This window comes from Dama dama, chromosome 19 (genome assembly GCF_033118175.1).
Source record: "Dama dama isolate Ldn47 chromosome 19, ASM3311817v1, whole genome shotgun sequence".
Taxonomy (NCBI): Eukaryota; Metazoa; Chordata; class Mammalia; order Artiodactyla; family Cervidae; genus Dama; species Dama dama.
The window spans coordinates 65072537-65095491 of NC_083699.1; the positions used below are offsets into that span (position 1 = coordinate 65072537).

At 51.7% G+C, this 22955-nt stretch overlaps 1 protein-coding gene across 2 annotated transcripts in view; it reads left to right on the forward strand.

Annotated features, from left to right (window-relative positions):
• Window positions 1-364: 364 nt before the first annotated feature.
• The window catches only part of RFTN1 (raftlin, lipid raft linker 1), a 216108-nt gene continuing 193517 nt past the window's right edge, over window positions 365-22955 (forward strand). The window contains exons 1-2 of one of the 2 annotated variants that reach the window (XM_061167257.1): window positions 365-516; window positions 19385-19537. In XM_061167257.1, the coding sequence (XP_061023240.1) occupies window positions 19393-19537 (145 nt within the window). In that variant the 5' untranslated portion in view covers window positions 365-516; window positions 19385-19392. Of the gene's footprint in view, window positions 517-708; window positions 856-19384; window positions 19538-22955 lie in introns of those variants that run through there. The other variant, XM_061167256.1, reaches the window with a different exon arrangement.

A 22955-nucleotide genomic window follows, 5' to 3' on the forward strand; every position in this document is an offset into this window, starting at 1 on the left:
GGCGGGTGCGGTGGGGGCGCGGGGAGAGCGCGGGTCGCGGGGGCGCGGTTGGCGCGGGACGCGGATCGCGGGGGCGCGGTGTGGGGCGCGGGGCGTGGTGGGGGCACCGGCGCTGGGGCGCGGACTGGGAGCGCGCGGTGGGCGCGGGGTGCGCCGGCGGCTCCCCCGAAGATGCCGCGCGGCGTCTGTTGCCCGTGAGTTCAGAGGAAGAGGAAGTATAGGCGGCGGACGCGCGGCGGCGACGGGGGCGCGTCGGGGCTGCGGGCGGAGCGCGCCGGGCTCTGGGAGCCGCGAGCGGGAGCGCGGCGGCCGCGGGCTCTCGGGCAGGACGCACGCACCGCTCGCGGGGGGGACGGACGCGCGGGCCCGCCTCGCCGCCCGCCCCGCGCCCACCCCCTGTCGCCCACGCCTTCCCCCGCGCCGCCCCCTCTGCATGGCACAAACTTTCCTCCCGGGACGGAACACGCTGTCTCCGGGAGCCCCAGCGCGCGCCCTCTCGCCGGCTGGCCCCAAGCGGTAGGTGGGCGCCTGCGGGACTCGGGGCGGAGGTGGGTGCAGCGGCGCGGGGATCCCGGCGGGCGGGGAGAGCCCCGCGCGGGGCGCCTCCCTGCAGGTTGTGGGGGCCTGGGCGCGCTGGGGCCCCCTCGTCCTCTTCGCCGGGGCTCGGGTTGGATGGGGCCGGGGGCCGGCTCCGTGGGACGCGGCGATCTTGGGCCAACTTTTCTGAAAAAGAAAGAAATCAGCCCTGGCGCGCTAGGGGGAGAGGCACCCCCAGAGCGGTCTGTGGGGGGTAGTGGGCTCCGCCGGCCCCGGGGCGCCCGAGGAGGAAGCGGAGGAGAGGCTTCGAGGCTACAGGTGGGTCTGGGACACTCTGCACGGCGCCCTCTGCGAAGGGCGGGCGGGCGCTGGCCCCGGAATCCGGGTTCAGGAGGGCGCGAGGCGGCGGGGAGCTGGGGCGGGGTGCGTGCGCCCCCGAGGCGCGTCCGTCCCCGGGCGGGGCTGCCGGCCGCGCGGCCCCCGGAGGCGCTGAGACTCCCGGGAATTCCCGGCACCGAAAACTGCTGTCTCGTCTTCCGTAAGGGATTTCTTCCCTCGTCCTCGCAGCTTTCTTAGGCCCCAGGGTGGACCCGGGTCAGGGCAGGGTGGCGGCGGCGGCGTTTATTTCAGGAAGCCCGCTGGCGGGCATGCCCACCCCCCTCCCCGGCCGGGTGCCCTTCACCTGCACGGTCGCTGCTTTGGCAGCGAGGGCCGCGTGGAGGCCGCCGGGCTGTAACCCGGGGCGCTACCTCCTGGCTCCCTGTGTGACTGCGGGTGGTCCCCGGGGACGCTGGGTGGTGTCACCGAGTTTGTTAGGGGTTTTCAAAACAAAAAGTTAAAAAAAAACCCCAACAGTCTGGCACGGGTCCCTGTGTTTGAGTGACTGCCCTGGCTTCCAGCAGCAGTCCCTTCTTGTAACTGGTGGTACAGCTGTTTTCAGATGCTGGGCACAGTCGGGCCATGGGGTGTCATCTCAGGATAAGTGAGGCCCTGGCCAGGAAGGAAGGCGGGTGTGGTGTCAGCGACCTCTGCGCCTGTGGGGAGGGTGTGCGCTGCACTCCACGTGTCCTCAACCCCGGGTACCTCTGAAGGCTGAATTCCCTACCAAGTTCAAGTGACCCCTGATGTCACCAAACCCCGCAGAGGGGTTAAAGCAGCAAGCTGTTTGGGACTCCTCAGTGCCTGTGTGTGCTAACCTCAGTGAAATCACTTTAACCTCAGAGGGAGCTCTGCTTCCTTTTTTGCCTGCAGTGGGGTTTCTGGTCTGAGAGGCAGCCCCTCATCCCTCTGTCGCTGGGTTGGTTTTTCTTTGTTTGTCTTTCGGCTGCTTGGACCATGGGGCAAATGGAAAGGGGGGTGTTGTGCAGTTAGCTAATTGATCTGGTGCAGGAAGCAAAAGAGAGTAAATTGGGAATACAAGTCAGTGAGTTCTTTTTCTCCCTCTGGAGCAGGAATTTTTGGCTTCCATTCAAATAATTGCTTTGTCTGTAGGGAAACAGGCAGAAAATCTTTGGCATGAGTGATGTGAGTTCCTGTAAAGCTACTTGCATTCTTCCAACCTTAACTTTTCAGCAGAACTGAAATTATGTGGGCCCCTGGTTTGGTGGGCATGGGTGTCTTGCTAGATTGCTGAGTTGGTGGGCTAGGGAGATGGTCCTGGGGCTCATCCAATGTCTATCTCCTTCTAAAAAATACAGAAAAGTTGCAAGAACAGTTACCACCCAAACAGCCATATCTAGAGGCTGTAATTTTGCATTACTTTATTGACTTTATTATACATCTGTCCATCCATTCATCCTCTGTCCATCCATCAGTTCTACTTACTGTTTTATGCATTTTAAATTAAATTTCAAACATTGGTACGGGTCACCTCTAAAAGTTTTGTTAGAGTTCAATATATGTTCATGACTTTCTTAAGGTGAAATTTATACATATGGTGAATTTATACATACATACCTATCTACATATAGTGAAATGCACAGATCTTGAGGGTAGCATTTGCATCATGTTTTGACAGATGCCTACACCTATATAACCCTCATCTGTAATCAAGGTAGAGAATGTTGCCCTCGCCCCCAGGAAGTTCCTGCATCCCCATTCCCAGTCAGTCTGTGGCCCCAACCTTTTTTTAACAATCACTCAAAGCTAGTTTATCCTGTTCTTGAACTTCAGTTATTGTAGAAATCCTCAATACTGTGTAAAGCTTCCTAAACTCAGCATGTTTTTGAGATTCACTCATGTTTTATCTATCAGTAATTTGGTCTTTTTTTTTAAATTGCTGGGTTATAGTCCAGGATCAGTTTATACCACGGTTTATGTATTCCCCTGTTAATGGACACAAGAGTTATTCCCAGGTTTTGGGAATGAAGCTGCTGTGAATATTTGTTTATAAGTCTTCCTAGGGACATGTGCTTCATGTTTCGTGGGTAAATGGAGTGAAATTGCTGGGTCATAAAAGAGATGTATGTGAACTTTATAAGAAATTGCCGAACTTTCTCCCAACGTGATTAGACCATTTTACACTCCCGTCAGCAAGGAATACATATGTGAGATTCCAGATACCACAGCTCATTTCCCAGGGAGCTCAGAGTCAAGAACATGGTTGACCAGGGTTCTTCTGGGGTTAAAAGGTGCCAAAAATCGGGACCACTAGAGACAGTCTGGAGCGTGTTGTTTTTGTAGATGGAGGAGCTAAGGGAAATCCCTAACTCTGCAGGTAAATGGGTTTATCCTTAACTTATTGTGGATGATCAGACACATATTTTATTTTTAGAGGTCTTCAGAGAAGGGATTTCTGTAGGGGAACGTCCCCTTGGTTGTGAAAGAAGATTGAGTACTTTTTAAATAAAGGAAAATACCGCCCCCCCCCCCCCCACCAACCTCGCAGAATTCCACTAAACTTCTGCTTTGAAACTCCTGGGGGATTTCTGGTGCGTTGGTCTGGTTGCTGGGAATCTGGTGTAGATTCCCGCTGGATTTCTCTGACTGGGGCAGCTGGCTGTTGAAAGACATTTTGTTTGCTCTTTGAGACAGGTCAGATTTGACTTTTTGAAGGCTCCGAGAACACCGCTTTTCTGTTAGAGTGATTCGGCCTGTCAGTGAGAAACGCGGCCTGTCAGCGCTGTTCTTCTTGTCCTGGCTGAGAGAATGGGCCGTTCCCTCTCAGGTCTCCTCTCGAATTCAGCCCTTAACGAAACTTGGTCTTCGCAGATCCAGCAGTGGGGCATCCTGCTGGCGTGGGCCCCAGGAAGAAGCCTTTACATCTCGCCAAGGTGCGTCAGTGGGGTCAGCGGGCGTGTAAGAGATCGTGAGACATTGGACTATGTTTGGGAACTGTTGCCCTCTTCTGCCAGCCTAGTATAGTGCCTGCCACAGGGCAGAGGCCGTGAATAACAACCCTCATGGTACCCATCTGGGTGATTACTCTCTGGAGGTTGACAGGGATCGCCAAGATGTCAGGACCCCAAGATGTGTTTTGACTGGAAGTCACTTTCCTCCCGCCTGGGAAACAGGTTCAGACTATTAGGAAAACTTTGCCAACGGTAAACTTCCATTCTAAGTAGCACGGTCCTTATTTTATTATAGATTTTACTGTTGTTATTAACAGAATACTAATTACAGCTCCCCCGGGCCAGGTGCCCACTTCGAATCCAACTCTCATGAGAGGTGGGTGCTAATCTTATCTGCACTTCGGCTCTGAGGAAACTGAAGCTCAGTGAGGTTAAAGAACTTGTCCCAAGTTCACATTTTCGTTTTTCCTGGACATTGAGGAAAGGGACTCTGACGTTCTGGTTTCACAGATGCAGATTCCGTCTACACGCATAGGTTTCCAAACGCAGGAAGCCCTTGTAGAATAGAATGTAAACTAGAGCGGGGACGAAGTTGCAAGAAACGACACCCTGAACCCGCTTCCTCAAGTCTTTTGTCTGTTTCTTTTGGCGCACCTGGGGCCTGAATGGAGGTACTTGTTTTGATGCCGGTTTAAGGTATTATTAGTTATCTGATTATAATTTATTGTGGGAAAAGAAAGACATTGCCAGATGTTTAGTTGGAGTGTCTGTCACTGAGCCACCCAGTGCTGTAGCCATGGTCTACAGGCGGCTATTTACATCTGAATATCAAGGAATAACAATGAAATAAAATGAAAAGTGCAGTTCCACAGTCCCACCGGCCACCTTTCAAGGGCTCTGGAGCCACATGTGGTTATTTGCTACCGTACTGGACAGAGGAGATGTGGAATATTTCCAGCCTTGCTGAAAGTTTGGTTCGATGGCGCGGCTCTGGAGTGAGCGGTTCCCTTTTGTCCCTCAGGTAAGAATTGGCAACACTCTTGGCTAAAGCTTAGGCTATTTTTCACTGACAAAGAGATAAATTTAGCCAGACATTTCTTTTATGTTTACCTTTTAAAGGTTTGTGTGTGTGTGTGTGTGTGTGTGTGTGTGTGTGTGTGTATGTGTATGAGATCTTTCCTCCCATTCACATTCAGTTTTTGACATAAATTTTGAGCTTCCCTTTTCTCCTGGGCCCCCAGAGGGGTTAGCCAGAGGGGCTTACGTTATTATCATTGTGTATTTTACCAAGAGACTTTCTCTGAAAAGATCAGTACAGCGGGCAAGTGATGGCCACTGCTTGAAGCCCTGTTAATTCCTTGCTCTCCAAAGAAGAATTCTGTTTTGCTTTTAAATATGCATTTGTGTTACTCACTCCCTACCTGGGCTGAATTCATGAAGAAAAAGCGTTCTCAGCAGGGCCAGGACCAAAGAGCTAGAAAATCAGGTCACATTTTACGTGTGATGGCTGCCTGCCAGGCCTGAGGTGGAGGAGATGCCCTCTGGGGTACCTGAGGGCTCTGTGTGGGGGTTCTCCTGGGTCAGGCCTGCCCCCGTCGGGTAATGGGTGCTGGAGGGGCCGCAGGTTGTAGCTGGTGGTGTGGGGTGATGGGGAGGGGGTCTGGCTGTCCCCCTTAGGGGTGTCCATCACTCAGGCTGGGTTCAGAGGAGTGGGCACCAGCCCCTGGGTGTCAGCAGGAAACCCAGACCCTCCAGGGCCGGGCCATCAGCTATGAGTGCTCATCTTGTCCAGTGTTCCCCAAGTCTCATGCCGCTTTATGAAGCTGCGTTGGTTGTTTTCACACTGCTCAACCAGGAAGCCAGAGGCACTTCACTGACTGTGGTTCTTGGGCTTTTAAAACTAAACTGTCCCTAAACTGTGTTGTTCCCTAGGTGGACCCCGCGAATGGGCAGTGTTTATTCTTTGCAAAGGATTATCAGCTTCCGTTTGTGTGTGTGTTTGTGCAGGTGGGTTTGTGTGTGTGTGTGTGTGTGTGTGTGTGTGTGTGTGTTAAAATTCCCTACTTTGTATTTCACCCCCAGGGAAATTCTTCTGTGGAAGCCTTCAAGTCTTATGGAGTAACTCCCAAATTCTTCAGATTTGGAGAAATTTTTGTAATAGACCTTATCTGTAAAGGTGAATGAGAAGAAATTAGGTTAATCGCAGACTCTGGTTAAGAGAACGTGATCATATCGTGTTTTACAAAATTTTGAGAAGGCAGAGTACAGGGAATCAGACTATCCATTTAAATACTTCTTTAATTTGGAGAGGTCTTTGGGGATTTTTTCCAGTGTCTTGGGACACTTTATAAGCATCCTTTCAGAGTGGTTTAATTATGGCAGGTTGACAGGGATCTTTATCATGGATAACAAGTAATATCCATGATAACCACTAGTAGCAACTAATTATTAGATAACAACTAATAATGATTAACATTCAGACAGTTGTTTCTAGATGCCTCAGTTCAGTTCAATTCAGTTGCTCAGTCGTGTCCGACTCTTTGCGACCCCATGAATTGCAGCACGCCAGGCCTCCCTGTCCATCACCAACTCCCGGAGTTTACTCAAACTCATGTCCATCGAGTTGGTGATGCCATCCAACCATCTCATCCTCTGTCATCCCCTTCTCCTCCTGCCCCCAATCCCTCCCAGCATCAGGGTCTTTTCCAATGAGTCAACTCTTCGCATCAGGTGGCCAGAGTATTGGAGTTTCAGCTTCAGCATCAGTCCTTCCAATGAGAACCCAGGACTGATCTCCTTTAGGATGAACTGGTTGGATCTCCTTGCAGTCCAAGGGACACTCAAGAGTCTTCTCCAACACCACAGTTCAAAAGCATCAATTTTTCGGTGCTCAGCTTTGTTCACAGTCTAACTCTCATATCCATACATGACCACTGGAAAAACCATAGCCTTGACTAGACAGACCTTTGTTGGCAGAGTAATGTCTCTGCTTTTTAATATGCTATCTAGGTTGGTCATAACTTTCCTTCCAAGGAGTAAGTGTCTTTTAATTTCATGACTGCAGTCACCATCTGCAGTGATTTTGGAGCCCCCCCCAAATAAAGTCTCTCACTGTTTCCGCTGTTTCCCCATCTATTTCCCATGAAGTGATCGGACCAAGATGCCATGATCTTAGTTTTCTGAATGTTGAGCTTTAAGCCAACTTTTTCACTCTCCTCTTTCACTTTCATCAAGAGGCTTTTTCGTTCCTCTTCACTTTCTGCCATAAGGGTGGTGTCATCTGCATATCTGAGGTTATTGATATTTCTCCCGGCAATCTTGATTCCAGCTTGTGCACATATTGCTGAAGCCTGGCTTGGAGAATTTTGAACTTTACTAGCATGTGAGATGCGTGCAATTGTGCTGCAGTTTGAACATTCTTTGGGATTGCCTTTCTTTGGGATTGGAATGAAAACTGACCTTTTCCAGTCCTGTGGCCACTGCTGAGTTTTCCAAATTTGCTGGCATAATGAGTGCAGCACTTTCACAGCATCATCTTTCAGGATTTACAATAGCTCAGCTGGAATTCCATCACCTCCACTAGCTTTGTTTGCAGTGATGCTTTCTAAGGCCAACTTGACTTCACATTCCAGGATGTCTGGCTCTAGGTGCGTGATCACACCATCGTGATTATCTGAGTAATGAAGATCTTTTTTGTACAGTTCTTCTGTGTATTCTTGCCGCCTCAGTTTAGTTCAGTCGCTCAGTCGTGTCCGACTCTTTGCGACCCCATGAATCGCAGCACTCTTGCCGCCTAGGGCCTCACAGTTGTTAACGTATTTAATCCTCACCATGCCAGTGGATTCTGCAGCCCTCCCCCACTTTATGATTGAGATCCCTGAGGTTAAACAGCTTCCTTGAGGTCCCTCAACTAAGAAGTTGGGCCCTGGGACCTGAATCCAGGCGGTCTGACTCGAGCCTCGCCCAGCGCCTGTGCTGTGCTTTCAGAAAGGTGGACTTGGCAGCAATGGGCAGGTATTCCCAAGCCCCGTCTCCCTCCTTTCCCAGATGGCAGGCATCCTCGCTGCTCTTGAAGACTGTGAGTCATGTTTCTCGTGTACCTGTTGGGGCAGGGCCCTGGGGTAGCCGTTCTCGGGACAAGGCAGCAGCTGCCCTCGGGAGGTTGGCGCTCCCGTGGGAAGACGGGGCAGTCCCAGGAGCGTCGGGGCTCAGCCCCGGGCAAATCCATCCCACGGCTCACCCTGCTGCTCTTGGCTGGAGTTAGCGTAGCCAGAACAGACTCCCTCCTCCTTTGACTCCATCCATCTTGGGAGGTACCACTGCAAGATGCTGAGAGCGCATGCCCTGGAGGCGTCTTGGATGCCCTGTCTCCACACCCACGAGAAATCCCACTGGCTACCTCCCAGATATATCCAGAATTTGACTGCTCCTCATCCCTGGTCAACACTTGGTTTCCGCCTTCCCCTGGGCTCAGAACCCTCCGCGGGTTCCCACCTGCCTTGAGGCAGCTAGGGGGCGTCTTGCCCACGACCACCAGCTCGCGCCTCCCGGAGTCCACTGCTGCCCAGGCCGCCCCGCCTCCCGGCAGGTCCTGGAGGCCCCAGCCTATTTGCACGTGAGGCCGCCTTGAAGGCTGTGTCCACCCACTTCTCCCAGGGCTCCCCTTCCTCGAATTCTGCTCATTGTCACCTTCTGCGGGAGGCCTGCCCTCATCACCTTGTTTGTTTTTTTTTTTTAAATCCCTGCCTTCCTTGTCTTTATGCGACATTCTTTTAAGCTTGAACTTCGTTCATTATTTTTGTGTCTAACGTCTGTTTTTCTGCTCCTGAAAGTAAGGTCTGTAAGGCTGGCGTGGTTCTTGTTTGTTTTTTTGTCCCTGTTTCACCTCGGTATCCCCAGCGTTAGGAACCGTGTATTAGATTGTACTGTTAGTCGCTGAGTCGTGAGTTGTGTGTGACTCTTTGCGACCCCATGGACTATAGCCCACCAGGCTCCTCTGTCCATGGGATTCTCCAGGCCAGAATACTGGAGTGGGTTGCCATTCCCTTCTCCAGAGGATCTTCCCGACCCAGGGGTCAAACTGGGTCTCCTGCATTGCAGGTGGATTCATTACCATCTGAGCTACATGAATAGTGCCTTGCATGTCATAAGTGCTCAGTGAAGAAGTGTGTGATGGTTATTTTACATATCAAGTTCGCTACACAACGGTGCCCAGGTTTTGGTCAAGTAGCAGTCTAGGTGTTGCCCTGCAGTATTTTTTAAAGATGTGATTGACATTTGAATCAGTAAAAGCAGACCAGTCTCCACAGTATGAGTGGGCATCGTCCGGCCAGTTCAGGGACTGACCGAAATCTCCGAGAATGGGCCTTCAGCCTCTGGGGCTCAGGGCTGCTCCATCCCCTGTTCCCTGGGTCTTTGGCCTCCTGGTCTACTCTGTAGATTTCAGACTTGCCAGCCTCCAAGTCCAAAGACAAGTCCTCTAAAACAACTCTGCCCCAACTTCTGTCTGTAGATGTCTATATATGGAAACACATGTATACACACACAAGAAACCCAGGAGGAAGAGCTGGCTTTGGGGGCAGGACATTGAGCCCTGTTTGGGGCATATCCTTCTGGAAGTGCCAGGAAAGAAAGTTCTAGGGGGAGATGTTGGAATGGGTAGGTGGGCCTGTGAGCTGGAGTTGAAAAGCAGTCAGGTTGAGAGGGGGTCTGACAGCTAAGGGGAGAGGAGGTAGTTAGGGAACTTTCTTGAGCGACACGTCCAGTCCTATATTGGAGGGCCCCAGACTCTGTGCTGAGAACTGCAGCAAGCTTGTTGGATGTCTTTCACTGCCAGCCGGAGGTGGTTCACAGTACCAACATCAAAGGGCACCACTTCCTTTTGATGATGTCATCTCTTTGCGAAGCTGGATTTGGGGTGGTTGCTACGATCGTTGTGGAACAGGAGATGGTGGGGGGGAGGGGTGGGGCTGTCTAGTGTGTCTGAGGTTTGAGAAGTTGCCCAGTGCACACGTCCCAGAAGTAAGCAATAATGGTGACTGAAAGGTGCAGTGAAAGATTTTTTTCTTTCAGTTTATGTAGTCTGTTCTTTCCAAAGACTGCTAAGTTGTTTGGATGTAATTATTTGTTTGGACCCGACTACTTAATTAATCAAACTTCGCAGCCTGGGGGTGCTGTGAAAAAACATACATGGACACTGGGGGTCATACACGCCATGACCTGAAAAGCATCAGGGCCTTTGCCCTGTATTGTTCTGGGTATTATATGTAATGTGCTCAGGCGTGAGGAGCAGGGACTGCAAGATATGGGACAAAGGGACTGGCATGAAGGCTGCACCCCAAAAGTATTTCTGCAAAAATAAGAGCTGAGAACAAATAAAATGCAAGCATTTGTTAAATCGCAATAGTGGGTGCAGAGATGTCTCATTTTTTCATCCTGATCCATGTGTTTGCAGGGGTTAATAGTGAAAGCAGTTTGAAGAGAGAGAAGGACAGAAGGAGACCAGGGTAGAAATTTGGGGTGCACTTGTGTGGGAGGAAAGCAGACAGGCTGGAGAGGTAGGACGTGAGGTCCCAAGAGGTTCAGGAGAAACGGGGGTGAAACCCCTAGGAGGTCCGCAGAACCCCCCTCCTCTAGACTGCGGTCTCCAGCCCCTGGCTACGCGCTTCAGACTCAGGGCCTGGGAAGCCCGGGTGTTGGGAGGCTGGAGAGGTAAGGAGCAGGAAGGGATGGGGTTTGTTCTGAGGGCGTCGGTGCTTAACCCTGGATCTCAGTTCCTGTCAGTCTTAAAAAGGGATGCTTGACCCATCCGAACGGCCTGGGCGTCTGGACAGCCGTCAACAGCCGTCAGTGATCCAGTGGGCAGCCAAGATGAAGAGCCACCTCCGTGGTCCAAGCTCTCTGGAGCTTTCCTGTGGTGTAGACGTTGCTGAACCACACGTGGCAGTGTGGACTCGGACGGCAGGCCTGGGTGGGCCGTTCCCACGGGTGGCGGCGCTGCTGGTCTGAGGACCGCACTTTGAGTGGCGGCCTCTTGGGAGGGGGGCTGTTTTCAGCTAAGGGTGGTTGTGATGGACGCTCGTTGGAGAGCAGAAAGGAAGTCTGGATCCGTCTCCGCCGGGTGTTTTCTTTTGATAAATACCCCTCTTATCTTTCTTTCTTTTTTTTTTCATCTTTTTTTTCCCCCTTATCTTTTGCTGTGTAACATTTTACCCCCAAACTTGGCAACTGGAAACAGCAGTGAACGTTTCTCGTTTCTCGGGGCTCCTGTGAGTCAGGAATCCAGAGGCGGCTGAGCTGGGTGGTTCTGACTGGGGGGTCTCTCCTGAGGTTCTGGCCAGGACGCCGGCTAGCCTGAAGGCTGCTGAGCGCTGCTGACACTTGGGTATTGGGTTTGTCGTGGCTGTTGGGTGGTGGCCTCAGTGCCCGCTCGGGGGCTTCTCCATGCGGTTAATAGCGTGTCTTCCCCATATGATGGGGCCTCCCCGGGGGCTCAGTGGTGAAGAACTCACCTGCACTGCAGGAGATGTGGGTTCGATCCCTGGATGGGGAAGATGCCCTGGAGGAGGACATGGCACCCCACTCCAGTTCTCTTTCCTGGGATGTCCTATGGACAGAGGAGCCTGGCGGGCTACAGTCCGTGGGGTCGCAGAGTCAGACGTGACTCGGCGGCTGAGCGCAAGCACCCAGGATGGCAGCGGGCTTCCCCCAGGCACGCGTGCCCTCCTGCTGCTTCCCGCTGGCCGCGCCGGCCAGCCCCATTGAGTGCGGGGGTGTCCCCTGGTGAGCAGGAGAACTACTGAGGCCCATCTTGGAGGCTGGCTGTGATACACCTTGATGTCTTCAGCTAGAACAGGAATGCCCGTCCAACACGGAAAACTTGAAAAATACGAAAAGCTATAAAGTGAATGCCTCCCATCACCTCAGACCCAGACGAAAGTTCTGTGAATGCTGTGGTCCCTGTCCTGTCAGTTAAGGAAAAAAAACAAAAACACATGGATTTTCATATGCAGATGCACACATAGACACTAAAAAACAGCACCATAAAATAGTCCCTTTCATACAGATTGTTCTTTTCCTTGGCATCAAGTCAGGCACACTGTCAGTGGGTCCGTTTCAGTTATGCTTGGGTTTCTCTCGTAGACAGTTTGTAGGATATCAAGATTTGACACCATCCAAATAGCTGGTTGGGTTTTCAAATTTACATACATTTCTGAGTGAAGAGAAGTGTTCTCATCATGTAAAAACTTCTTAATTTGGATCATCAGTTCTTGCTTTGGGTGCCTGAATGATGTAATAAACACGCTCGAGTCTTCAAATGTAGGATTTGAGTGAAGAAATAAAGAATGAGTTTGCCAGCTGATCCGGCATCATTGCATATAATTGCACCATCTCTGGTCGCTTGTCATGAGCTGTTGGCAGTTGTTAAAATTAGCTTTACAGTCTGCCTCAGATTAGCAGCAAATGTGGTAAATGAGAGCTCACTCTTAATGAAACTAATTTGTATTTGAAAATATAACTACATTTATTGCCCCCATTATTGAAATACATGCATGCTAGTTGGTAGTAAAAATGAACTTTAAACTGAGGTTTTTTTTTTTTTTTTTTAATCCCAGCTGAAAAATAATCTTTTAAGAATGTGATCCTTTTCAAAGTGATTTTCCAGTGTTGTGTGGGCATCTGGGCTTCCCTGATAGCTCAGTTGGTAAAGAATCCGCCTGCAATGCAGGAGACCCCTGTTCCATCCCTGGGTTGGGAAGATCCCCTGGAGAAGGGAAAGGCTACCCACTCCAGTATTCTGGCCTGGAGAATTCCATGGACTGTATCGTCTATGGGGTCTCCAAGAGTCGGACACAACTGAGCGGCTTTCATGGGCATCTGGTGAGATATTTAAAAAACAAATTAGAAATACTTCAAAAATAAAAATTTCTAACATTTGAAATGACACAGTGGAATTTCTGTGGCGGTCCCGCGATTGAGACTTCGCCTTCCAGTGAGGTCAGTGCAAGTTCAGTCCCTAGTTGGGAAGCTGGGATCCTGCATGCCTTGTCACCAAGAAGCCAGGGCATAGAAATGGAATCAGTGTTGTAGCAAATTTGATGAGGGCTTTGGAAGTGGTTCACGTTAAAAAAAAACTCAACAAATAAATAAAGAAGTAAAATGGCACAGGATATTGTGTCCTGTTGCTGATGCGTTTTTTCTGGAAGCAGGTCTCTGGGGACGTGCCATCTGTTTGATTTCACAGTGGTTTTCTCTGAACGCCCTGCGCCCCACCCAGACTTCTAGAACAACCAGCCTCCCCGTATCATGTGCATCCCTTCATTTTCTGTCTCCTCCTTTACCTCTGGTCCCCTTGAGCCTATGACCTGATCTTTCCATTTTTATGTTTCCTAATTCAGGGCAGGACTCAAAGCAGGTTATAATAAGTTTGCACTAAATGAATGAATGGGTGAACTTGAAACATAAATTCTCTCCCTCATGGAGCTGACAATTCCTGGACGAAGCTGGTCCCCATAAACACCAAAGACACACTTCCTTCTGGGCTTGATTCAGAAAGATTCGCTTTTCCAGAATGTCACCAGTTGAAGGGTCTTTGCTTCTGGGTCATTTGCAGTGTCTAACGTCCTGTCTTTGCAGTTGGGTCTCAGAACCCCCGGTGATTATCTTACTCTCCTCCCCAGTTAGCATCCAGTTCCTAATGACGTTCAGCCAGTTTCTAGTAGAGAACTGGAAGGATATTTTTTTTTCATTTATTTTTATTAGTTAGAGGCTAATGAGATGGATGAAACTGGAGCCCATTATACCGAGTGAAGTAAGCCAGAAAGATAAAGAACCTTACAGCATACTAACACCTATATATGGAAGGATATTTTGTCTCTTTCCTCGCTGTATAACTGTAGGAGTGGGGAAAGGCTTTCTCTTTCTTCTGCCTTTGAAGACCTCTTGGATGGGTTTTCTTGGTGCCATTAGAGTGGTATCGTCTGCATACATGAGGTTGTTGATATTTCTCCCAGCAGTCTTGATTCCAGCTTGTGATTCATCCAGCCGAGCATCTCACATGATGTACTCTGCATGGAAGTTAAATAAGCAGGGTGACAATATATAGCTTTGACATACTCCTTTCCCAGCTGTGAACCAGTCCATTGTTCCATGTCTAGTTCTAACTTTTGCTTCTTGACCCACGTACAGGTAAGGTGGTTTGGTACTCCCATCTCTTTAGTAATTTTCCATAGTTGATTATGACCTACACAGCCAGAGGTTTTAGCATAGTCAGTGAAGCAGAAGTAGATGTTTTTCTGGAACTCTCTTGCATTCTGCATGATCCAGTGAATGTTGTCAATTTGATCTCTGGTTCCTCTGTCTCTTCAAAACCCAGCTTGTGCATCTGGAGGCCCTCAGTTCATGTGCTGTTGAAGCCTAGCTTGAAGGATTTTGAGTGTGTGCAAGTGTGTGAGGCCTTCCTTGGTGGCTCAGATGGTAAAGAATCCACCTGCAATGCAAGAGACCTGGGTTTGATCCCTGCGTTGGGAAGATCCCTTGGAGGAGGGCATGGCAACCCACTCCAGTATTCTTTTCTGGAGAATCCCCATGGACAGAGGAGCCTGGTGGGCTATAGTCCCTGGGATTGCACAGAGTCTGACATGACTGAAGTGACTGAGCAGCATGTGAAATAAGCGCAATTTTTACAGTAGTTGGAACATTCTTTGGGATTGCCTTTCTTTGGGATTGGGATGAAAACCGACCTTTTATAGTCCTATGGCCACTGCTGAGTTTTCCAAATGTGCTGGCATATTGAGTGCAACATTTTAACAGCATCATCTTTTAGGATTTGAAATAGCTCAGCTGGAATTCCATCACCTCCACTAGCTTTGTTTGTAGCAATGCTTCCCAAGGCCCGCTTTGCTTCACATCCCAGGGTGTCTGGCTGTAGGTGAGTGACCACACCATCACACAAGAAGGCAAAATGGTTGTCTGAGGAGGCTTTACACATAGCTGGGGAAAGAAGAGAAAGGAAAGGCAAAAGAGAAAGGGGATGGTATACCCACCTGAATGCAAAGTTTCAGAGAATAACAAGGAGAGATAAGAAGGCCTTCTTAAATGAAAAAGAAATAGAGGAAAACAACAGAATGGGAAAGACTGGAGATCTCTTCAAGAAAAGTGGAGGTATCAAGGGAATATTTCATGCAAGGATGGGCGTGATAAAGGACAGAAACTGTAAGGACCTAAAAGAAGCAGAAGAGGTTAAGAAGAGGTGGCAAGAATACACAGAGGGACTATACAAAACAGGCCTCGATGACCTGGATAACCACGATGGTGTGGTCACTCACCTAGATAGCACCCTAGAGAAATGGAAGCTTCTGTCCACAGAAGAACTTCTCCATGCATGTCTGCAGCCACTTTGTTTAGCATTGACCCAGACTGGAGAGACTCCAGATGTCCTCCCGGCATGAGTGACTGAAGCAGGCTCGTGACTGCAGACCAGCGCTCGGCCCTGGAGGCGGCTGGCCGGGATCGTTTGGCCCAGACTCATGTATAGGTTACCTCTGGCCTGACGCATCATACCCAAACTGAGAGGCCTGAGACAGCCACAGTGGCATATTTTGCCCAGGAACCTGCTGATCTGACAGGTCTTAGGGGAAACAGCTCATTTCTGCTCCGTGGTTTCAGCAGCTTGACTAAGGCAGAGGCTCGCCTTCCAGGGTGGCTCCCTGGCATGCAAGTTGGCGCTGGCTATGGGTTCCTCCCCACATGGGCCTCTCTTCAAGGCTGCTTGAGCTTCCTCCTGGCATGGTGGCTGGGTTCCAAGAGCAAGTTTCCCAAGAGTTGGGCAATGGATGTTCCCAGTTTCTTAAGATTTGGGTCCAGAAGCTGGTACTGCATCATTTGACTGCCATCATTTCTATGGCAAGCAGACTGCAAGGATATCCAACCAGTCCATCCTAAAGGAAGTCAGCCCTGGATGTCCATTGGAAGGACTGATGCTGAAGGTCCAATACTTTGGCCACCTGATGTGAACAGTTGACTCATTTGAAAAGACCCTGATGCTGGGAAAGATTGAAGGCAGGAGGAGAAGAGGACATCAGAGTAGGAGATGGCTGGATGGCATCACCAATTCAATGGACATGAACTTGGGCAAACTCCAGGAGATGGTGAGGGACAGGGAATTCGGGTGTGCTGCAGTCCATGGGGTCCCAAAGAGTTGGACTTGACTTGGTGCCTGAACAACAACAGCAAATGACAAGCCAACTGCAAGGAGATCCAACCAGTCCATCCTAAAGGAAAGCAACCCTGAATGTTCACTGAAAGGACTGATGCTGAAGCTTCAGTACTTTGGCCACCGGATGCAAAGAACCAACTCATTGGAAAGGAGACTCATGCTGGGAAAGATTGAAGGTGGGAGGAGAAGGGGATGACAGAGGATGAGATGGTTGGATGGCGTCACGGACTGAATGGACGTGAATCTGAGCAAACTCCGAGAGGTAGTGATGGACAGGGAAGCCTGGTGTGCTGCAGTCTGTGGGGTCACAAAGAGTCGGACATGACTGGGTGACTGACGGACAGCACCAGTGGCAAGCAGTCACGAGCCCGGATTCAGGGGAGGTGACGGAAGCCCCATCTCTCGATGGCAGGAATGTTGGAAGGGTCAGATGTGAAAAGAGTCACCCCATTTACCTTCTGTCCTGCCGGAGATCTTGAGCCCTGAGGGAGACAGGCTCTGGCTGAGACCCTCGCGTGCAGCCCCGCGGACCCCGTCCGCCCGAATCCGGCAGGGCTCTGCCCTTCTCCTCCCTCCCCCCTTAGCCTCACTGCCCCGCGAGGCCCAGAGCCAGCCTCGGCCCAGCTCCCTGTGGGGTTCTAATGCAAGGGGACCTCGCATGGTAAATAGTGAAATCTACCAAACGTGGATGATCACGTAGGGTGCTGCCACGTCTTCATTCTCCTTCTTTCCGTAAGCTAGGTTTCATGACTTGCTTCAGCACAGTAGGGACTGTAGTAGCCATTTGTGGGGCGCTGTCCAAGTCTTTCCTATTTTGACAGGGGTCGGGTGAGTGGGAGGACACAGGAAGGAGCTGGGAGGAAAGCAGCAACGCCAGGAGCCGGCAAGGAAGGGCTCTAACACGACCGCGTCAGAGGAACAAATTCACACTGTGCACTTTTGATGGCGGTGGCTTGGCAGGGTCTCCCTTCCCAGAGAGAACTGTGCTTTAGAAGCAGTTGCTTAACTGGGGTTGCCTGTGCCCCCAAAGAAACGAATGCCTAGAATTTGTGACCTCGAGGATTCACTGAAGCTACAGTTCTGCTCCTGGCTGGTCCAGTGTCTGATCACATAGGCGCTTCATTTGCCCAGAGGCTCATCACATCCTGTGAGTCCAGCACAGTGCCCTTCCGGGGGGAACTTGGGGGCTTAAGTTTGGATGTTATGATTGAAGCTGAAAATTCACAGCTTGTGAAATGGGACTTTTTCTGATAGTTTCTGGCACCCCCCTCCTCTCAATGTCAGATTTGTCTATCTTGACTCATCCTGATAATCCCCTCCTCCTTTTTTTTCCTGCTGTCAGGAATCTGTCCTGGAGAAAAGAAATTAAATCATACTGAAGTCTTAGGGTCTACCAGGAGCTTGGTTTGATGTCCTTCCCGGGGAGAACGTATGGTGGTTTCAGAGGCTGCTGAGGCAGAGTGTTCTCAAAGGAAGGAATCTCTAGTGCTAGAATTTACCTAGTAGGATAGCAAGAATGGAAAGACTTTTGAGGAAAGGTTTCTTTGTCTCTTGCCCGCGTATTAAGTCGCTTCAGCCCGCGTATTAAGTCGCTTCAGTCGTGTCTGACTCTTTGCAACCCTGTGGATCATAGCTCACCAGGCTCCTCTGTCCATGGGATTCTCCAGGCAAGAAAACTGGCGTGGGTTGCCATGTCCTCCTCTGTGGATTCTTCCCGACGCAGGGATCGAACCCACGTCTCTTACGTCTTTCCATTGGCAGGCAGGTTATTACCATTAGCACCAGTTGGGAATCGCCTTTTTGTTTTTTTTTACTTTCTTGAAGGCCCCCAAACATTCAGGCCTTTGTAGGAAGGAAGGTGAGTGAGTGACTGGTAAGCTTTCAGGTGTTTCCAACTCTGTTCTGGGGGTGATAGCGCTTATCTGCCCAGCTTACCTGTTCCCCAGCACTTAGGGGCCTCCCTGTCCACTTCTGCGTTGCCCCAGCGGATGCCCGTCGACTTGCTTTCTAGCAGTTAAATATACAGCCTCGGTGCATATCAGCTATTCTATCAGCAGAACTGCAGAGTATTTTACAAGTAATCAGTTCATGCAGATGGCACATAAATCATGTCTGCTCTGGCCCTTTGGACACTAATGTTCCCTTATTAAGGCATAAGTAAGCCTTCCTGTTCTCATCTATCCTCCCAGGCTTTTTTTAATTACTGACAAGTATTGCCTGCTGGTTGCTCCGCCAGCCCCATCATCCCTCCCCGGCTAAGTTGCTTTTGTGAGGTTCGTCTTGTTTTTCCAGACCTGCCCAAGTTGCTGTAGGAAGCTGGGTACCTTGTGAATGGCCTGAGCCCAGGGAGACCCTTATCTCTGAGAGGAAGTGGCCGCCGCATTTGTGTTTGTGATAGTCATGACCGGTTTGTGTTTTTGTGAAACGTGTCCCGATGATAGCAACGGTGCTCCAGGGAGGAGGGACAGATTGGCCAGGCTTGGTCACCAGGGGTAACTGAAGTCCCCGCTGAAGTCTGGGGAGTGGACGCAGAGCCGTTTCGTGGATGCCGTTCTGCCTAAAGAAAGAGAACGGTCACTGTTTTTCAGCCCCTGGAAGGCCGGATGCCCAGTCCGCCCTTGTGTGCGCTCCATTTCAACATCTCCTCCTTTTGCATCTAAACCGTGGCTGCGGATCTTTGCTGTGACACACGTGGGTTTCTGCTTCCAGATTCTCCTGCCCTGCTGTTCGTGTTCAGCCAGTTTTCATTTTGGTCTGAAATGACTCTCAGAGTCTGGAAGAACCCCTGGGTTCTTGTGGTTTGGTCTCAGAGAGAGTAAACAACTTTTAGACAAGGCCTGTAAAAATACCACCGTCTACCTTGAGAGACGTGTTCTGAATGTGAAATCTGTCTAAATAGTTACTGTGGAGGGTGGAAAGGGCTTCGGAAATTGTAACAACTTCTTATCCCCTTTTAGAGACCCCCGCGAAGTGACGGACCACCTTGTCTCTTTTTCAGATGGGCCAACACCGTCACGCGGGGTGTTGCTTTTTAGATCTCCTTTTTTAAGATCACGCGTACAGAGTATAGTGGGATTGAGGCACTCCGAGGCGTTGTTTTCCTCAGATGGGGAGAGAAATGATATAAGACAGCCATGTTTGGGGTGTCAGTTCAGAACTCCAGGCTTGCCAGCCAGAGAAGCCAGCCTGAGCAGAGAGCCTCCGGGGTGCAGGTCATGGATTTCAGCCAGCCCGGGGTCCTTTATGTGGGCTTCCGGGACGTGACGGCCTTGCACACGACGGTGTGTAAGGACAGCGTCTCAGAACAGAGATCATTCTCTTTCTCTCCTTCTGCTGGCAGCTGCTGAGATGGGGTGCGGGTTGAACAAGCTGGAGAAACGTGACGACCGACGACCTGGAAATATCTACTCGACGTTGAAGAGGCCCCAAGTGGAGACCAAGATAGATGTGTCCTACGAGTACCGCTTCCTGGAGTTCACCACGCTGAGTGCCGGTGAGCCTGGGCGCTCGGCCCGGCGGGCTCGGGGGGCCTGGGGGCCTGGGGACAGGCTTGGGGGTCGGGGGGTCTTGGGGGGACAGGCTGGGGGCCCTGGGGGGCCTAGGGGGGATGGGCTTGGGGGGCAGGCTAAGGGGCCTGGGGACAGGCTGGGGGGGCCTGGGGGAACAGGCTGAGGGACTTGGGGGGGCCTGGGGGGTCTGGGGGGATGGGTTGGGGGGTGGGAGTCTGGGGGCCGGGTTGGGGGCCAACTGACAGGGGGTTTTGTCAAGAGGGGACTGCTCTCAGGAAGCCAGATGTCTAGGTAAAAATCTCTCACTTTCTGCAAACTAGCAACTGATTTAAATGGTAACAAATTAAAACCAGGTGGGCCAACTGGTACCCGGGGGAGCGTTGAATGGGCCTACCACGGGTCTACCCGCTCGCGGAGCGTTTCATGGCAGGCCGGGCGAAGGAGGTGGCGGCTGTGTCTGCTCGTGGCCGTCTGTCCGTCCTCCCAGCTCCCCCTGCCCCTTGTCCATCACGCTTGGCCCTGCGTCCCAGAGGCCCCGGGGTGACTGATAAGTGAGGCTCAGCGTTCCCATCTGGAGCATTTGCCGAGTGCCGGCTGGATGCGGAGACGCGGGTGGTGCTGCAGGGAAATCGCGTGGCCCGTCCTGGTGTCTCTCGTCCCCACGGAAGAACTCGACAGGCCGTGCCCGCAAGGTGGAAGCATGTAATTTAGGCTTTTGGAAGAGGGACCAGGGCTTTCTTCCTTGTGGTGGGGGAGGTCCCTTGAAGTGGGGAACCCTCAGCGGGCACTTGCTGACACGGGCATCTGAAGACCGTTCCATATTTTAGGAACACGTGGGGCCACAACGGGTGCCTCACTGTAAGCTGCATAAAAGCAGAACACAGAAATATACACTGAGGATTCATTCAACACGATTACCATGTGCCGGGCACTGTTCTAAATACTGACGATATAGCAGAGAAGAAATAGAGACACAGTCCTGCTCCTTTCTCCTCCCTGTGACCGTGATAAGAGAGGAGAATTTGTGGCTAGAGCCCTCCTAGGGGTGGGTTTGAGTCCTGGCTCCACTGTGGACCTGCGTCTGAGTAGCGGGCGCTGGCAGGGCAGCCCTGGGGGCAGCAGGGGGCATGCGTCCAGCCCCAGGTGGGCGGCTGGCCCCACTGACCACTCCCCTCCTCCCCGCCGCTGCCTGACCACCTCCATCCGGGGCTAATGCCGCTCCCTGAGCCTCGGGCAGGGTGGGCAGCTGGGCGGCTGGGCCTCTCTAGGGGCGGCCTGAGCACCCCTCACAGCCCCCCAGACGGACCCCTGACTGTCCCAGCCCACTGCTTCCTGCCGGCACCTCTGATGAATACCGCCACCCCCGTCCTCAGCAGCCAGACCCGACACCTCACTCACTGCGAACCACGCCTTCCCTTCCTCACCCACAGTTTCCAAGCCTCTTAAAGCGTCTTCCGAAAATGCTTGTGATGTCGCTGACGCAACGTGAACAGATCTGAACCCAAAAGCATTTGGAGCATTTCATCAACCAGTATTTGCTCAGTGAGCACTTTAGTGCTTTCGACGTGCTGAGCCTGGTAGAGGGGTGAAGGAACGGCCAGAGTGTGTGCAGGAGAAAAGAGCAAAAGGAAACATAGCAAGGTGTTAAACACGGATTGTTAGGGTGCTGAGACGAGGGGGCAGTTCTTTTCCTCTTTTTCATTGTTTTGTGCATCGTGGTTTTATTCCTTTCATCACCAAGAGGAGTGACGTTTTGCTTTTCATGGTGATCACTTCCAGGAACATAGCAGGTGCCTCCCCACCCCCGACCCCTGCACCCCCTGATTCTTGGCTCATCGCCTGAACTACCTTCCCGACCTGCTGGCCTGTTTCTGGGCCGCCCTGTGCCCCAGGCGCAGCACCTACACAGCTGTCTGCGGTTGGATCACGTTTTGTTGTCTGATTATAAAATGGGCATGTATCCACTGAAAAAGTTAGGAAAACCCCAGAGCGACCCTTGCTGGTCTCTCTGCTTCTCTCCTTTCCCACTGCCCTCGGATCACGTCCCTGCTGTGGCTCCCGGCCCCAGGGCACCAGCTTCCCTCTGCCTCATCCTCCCGCTGTCTGTCCTGCGTGTTCTGCCGCTTCGGCCTTGCTGTTTCTCAGCAACCCTCCCCCGCCCCGGCCTCCTTAGGGCCGTTGCACTGCCTGTTGCCTCTGCCTGGAAGTCCTCCCAGATACACTCTGGGCTCAAACCCTCAACCCCCTTCTCTGTGAAACCTCCCTGACCCCCTGTTTAAAATGTCTGCCTCCCCTGACTCCCCACCCCCTTCCTCTCTTGGTTATCCTCCTGGGGAACCCTGCCATCCGCGTGCTCTATATTTCACTCGTAATCCATTTCCTTGTTTGTCGTCTGCCTTCCTTCATTAGCAAGTGGAATCCCTTCTAACAGGAGCAGGACTGTGTCTCTATTTCTTCTCTGCTATATCGTCAGTATTTAGAACAGTGCCCGGCACATGGTAATCGTGTTGAATGAATCCTCAGTGTATATTTCTGTGTTCTGCTTTTATGCAGCTTACAGTGAGGCACCCGTTGTGGCCCCACGTGTTCCTAAAATATGGTTCAGTGGCCCTAAGTGCTTGAATCAATCAGGGTGCCATAATTTATTTTGGGCTCCCCTTTATGGACGTTTAAGTTATTTCGGGCTTTGGGCTCTTCTAAATAATGTTGTGATCAGCAGCACTCTGATTATTTCCTCAGGAATGGCTGAGATGAGAGATGTGGGTGTCGGGACCCTTAGTAGATTGGCACCTTGCCCCCTGGGTGGGACCTGTGGGTGTGCAGCTCAAGTCCCGCCACACTGAGCCCTTTAGCTGGTTCCCTGGGTGATGACAGGGGGGCTCCCGCTGCTGCCCAGACTGTGCAGGTCCCCTCCCTCATCTCTGCAGGATCACATGCCGGGGCCCTCAGCCTTGCCCGCTGTCCCCACTAGGAACCCCCCACCCCCGCCCAGCCTCCGTGTTCTGGCGTCGTCGGACCCCCCTCTGCACAGGCCCTGCCCCGCCCCCGCCCCGTTGCCAGCATCCCACCCTGAAGTCCTTCCTGAAATCCTTCCTTCTGGACACCCGTCCCATCAGAATCACACTTTTCTGCATAGCGGTTGCTCGTCCCCACTGTCTTTATGATCCTTTTATTCCATCATATGTTAAACTCTTGTGTGTTTCCTTCAGGGCAGAGACTAAGCCTTGCCCACCTTTCTGTTCATCCTTCTGGCTCGCGCCTTCTGGCCGACAACAGACAGCCATTCTGGATAGTTGGGCTCCAGGAAGCCTGCAGGGCCGGGCTTACATCTGTTGATGCCTTTCCAGGCCGCCTGTCAAGGTCCTTTTCCAGAAAGTCTCGTGGGGTTGTCTGCCACTGCTC